The 3,079-nt window shown below is 34.9% G+C and overlaps 1 protein-coding gene across 1 annotated transcript; it reads right to left on the bottom strand.

Annotated features, from left to right (window-relative positions):
- Window positions 1-419: 419 nt before the first annotated feature.
- On the bottom strand, window positions 420-1,178 carry LOC116145739 (tetraspanin-4-like). Its single transcript, XM_031431186.1, has 2 exons — window positions 954-1,178; window positions 420-716 (listed from the first exon to the last, which is right to left on the bottom strand). The coding sequence occupies exons 1-2, from the start codon at window positions 1,176-1,178 to the stop codon at window positions 420-422; spliced, it is 522 nt and encodes a 173-aa protein (XP_031287046.1).
- Between the last annotated feature and the right edge of the window lie 1,901 nt (window positions 1,179-3,079).

Raw genomic sequence — 3,079 nt, 5'->3', positions numbered from 1 at the left:
GGACCAAAGTAATTGCACAAATTATGTGATAGGTACCTCTCATGCGACTCGAACACAAAACTCTCTAGGTATAGTAAATACTAATAGCTAAAGGATTTGTCATCTAGTCACAAGGGGAGAGATTAGTTTAGAATATTGAATTAGTTGCGGATTGAAAAAGTTTGATTAAAGATTTCATAATAGTTTAAAGCCAAGTAATTGAAAGGATTAATATTTTGAGACGAGTTAATTATCATAATATATACTCTATAGGATATATACAATTTGATTCTGGGGGCTTTCCATTAAAGAAATAAAAATAAAAAGGTTGTGTAAATTATATTTCAAATAGGAACAAGAAAACACTAAACAGGCAAATTCATTAATTAAGTCAGGAGAAATTTTTTTCCATCAATCGTCTATATCGCAATGCATTAATGTTAATGTAATTCTAAAGTTTCTTCTTCTTCTTCCAGTGAAAACAGCAATGCTAACCAGGCGCCGAAGAGAAAGAGAACAAGAACTAGGTTGACTATAGCCCAAATTCTCAAGTCTTTTCTGGCATATTCAAGAATCCCAGCCTCGCACGAATCGCAGTTATAACATAACGTCTTTTGCTCATTCCTCCAATTGAAGCAGTCGCTGTCATACACCGCCGCGCCTGACGCCGTTGCCGTCCAGAATGTGGCGTTCACATACTCAAACCTGCACCCAATCGGTGGTTTGCAACAACCCGACTGAAACAACACCAAAATCAAAATTTTAATACACATAATGATACATATAGTTATTCTCTACTATAAACATCCAGAAATTTTGTCCTTCACTGCACAAATTCTGCAATCAAAAGTCAGCGACTAAACGCTCACTGATCTGTGTATTAAAAAAATTTGAGACGTTTACGTTTAAGAATTTTCAATAATATATAATAAATAGGAGATGGCAATATGAGAAAATTTATAGAATTTTTTTACCTCTATAGGAGACAAATTTTTCGTATAAAAATCAGCGGCCGTCTGAAGTTTACTGTCCCCAGCAAGATTGGTGCACGCCTGAGTTCTAATTACGCAAGAAAACAAGATGTCATGCCAGTCAGACTTGTCATTCACGAACATGTTTTTTAAAAAATTTGAATAATCCCCGAGATGCTGTTCTTTAGACCCCAACTCCGGTGAAGCTTTGCTCGCCGGAGCATGCATGATAGGAATTAAATAAACAAGGAAGATGGCAAAGGAAACAATGTAGAGGAACAGCAAAATCAAGTAAACAATGGAGTTGATGGTTGAGAAAGGTGAACAGAATCCCAGAAAAGCCACTACAATTAGGAAGACACTCGTAATAAGTAACGGGGTAGCAAGAGAGAATCTGCAGCCCTTGCCACCGTGCAGGAAAAAATATAGAGACAAGGCGAAAGAGACAGTAGAAAGAATGATGGAGCAGCAGGTGATTAAGCTCTCAATGGAGCTGTTAAGACTGACCATTGTGCTGAAAAATTAATGAAGAGAGCTCAGAGGTAGCTAGCGGCGATTTGTTTGGTGGCTGAGGTGGCTTTTATAGGGAAGCAAATTAATTAAAGAACCAAAAATGGAACTTGTAAACATAATTCACAGGAGAAAAAAAAAGTAATTGTGTGCAGCGGTTAATTACTGAATGGGGCTGTTTCGGGAATTGGTGGGGATGAAATAGGATAATAAAATCTGGCCTGTTTAGTAGATTATTTGAAAAATGTTATTCTGGAAAATTATTTTAAGTTCAGTTGAGTTAGATTAAATCGAATAAGGTAAGATTTGAGAATGCGTTTGATATAATATATGAAAATTATATTGAATAATTGTTTGATACATTTTTAGAAAACATTTTCTGAAAATATTTAGATTATTTTTAACCCCATATATTTGTTAATTTAGTTAAACACCCCCCACAATAAAACTTTAAAAATTAATAAAAATACCCCAACCACCAAATGGGACAACCGGCCACCACCGCTGGATGGCAGCCGGCAGTCATAAGAATGGTGTACAACTGGATGGATCTGGCCGGTCGTGCACCAATATGGCATTTTCCAACCAAATCTATCGTAGATTTGGTCGAAAATGGCCAAAATCTAGCCAGATAGATTTGGCTGTTAACAGCCAAATCTGGTCGTCAACGGCCAGATCTCTGATTGTAGATCTAACTGGAATCGGCCAGATCGGCAAATGACCGGTCTTGCATCATTTTGATGCTGACAATATCCATCGATAGCAACGACGGTAGTCAACGGTGGTTGTTGGCAAGCGGTGGTGGTCTTGGGTGGATTAATTTTCAATAGAAAAAATCTTATTTGATTTGGATTAATTTTCAGAATAATGATCTCAATAAGTAAACAAACACATATTCTGTTTTTTGATTCAAATAGGATAACAGAAAAAAAAAAAAAAAAAAAAAGCACATTGCTGCATGCTCTCTCTTAGGGGCTCAGCCAAAAATGAAATACAAGGAGTCAAAGTTGGAAGAATAATATAATTTTAAATTAAAATAAGCACAAATTGAAGAAAAAAGGGGTTTGTTGACTTAATAGGTGGGAGAAAACTATATTTGTGTGGATAAAAAATTAAAAATTTAGGAAAAATTTGAAACCTAAGTTGTTGAATTAGTTATGAGTAATAGAGAAAGAACTTGTTTGGGAAGTAGAGAAAGAGGGGTTTACTTTTGACCATGCAAAAAGAAAAATGAGGGTTTAACTTATTTGACGGATTAGAGATTTTTTTTTTCTTTTTTTTGTAATTAACTTTTCATTTAGGGATAAATTTGTAAAACTTGTCCAAAAAATTTAAAACGTAAGAAGGGTGTAAATTCAGTCGATCGTGCGCCATTTCAACGACTTCCGGTCACCTTCCGACGGTGGTGGTCGACTATCAGCAAAAAGTTGGGTGGGTGGGAGTGTTTTTGTTAATATTAAAACTTTTATTAAAAAAAAAAGTAATTGTTAAATATTTTTAGTTGAATAGAATATGAATGGATTTTGAAGAATATTAAAACAAACACATTTTTTATTTTTTAGGATAAGATAGTGGAATAGGATAGGGTAAGAGTAGTGTACCAAACGAAACCAAATATT

The sequence above is a fragment of the Pistacia vera genome, unplaced genomic scaffold, assembly GCF_008641045.1.
Source record: "Pistacia vera cultivar Batoury unplaced genomic scaffold, PisVer_v2 Contig466, whole genome shotgun sequence".
NCBI classification, from domain to species: Eukaryota; Viridiplantae; Streptophyta; class Magnoliopsida; order Sapindales; family Anacardiaceae; genus Pistacia; species Pistacia vera.
Note: the sequence above shows the minus strand (reverse complement) of the source record. Positions and strands in the feature narration are given on the sequence as shown.

Bases quoted from the DNA above. Each gene is read 5' to 3' on its own strand.
- LOC116145739 (XM_031431186.1), bottom strand. From the start codon at position 1,178: ATGCATGCTCCGGCGAGCAAAGCTTCACCGGAGTTGGGGTCTAAAGAA. The intron at 717-953 runs GTAAAAAAATTC...GTGTTGTTTCAG, and splicing joins AAAATTTGTCTCCTATAGAG to TCGGGTTGTTGCAAACCACC.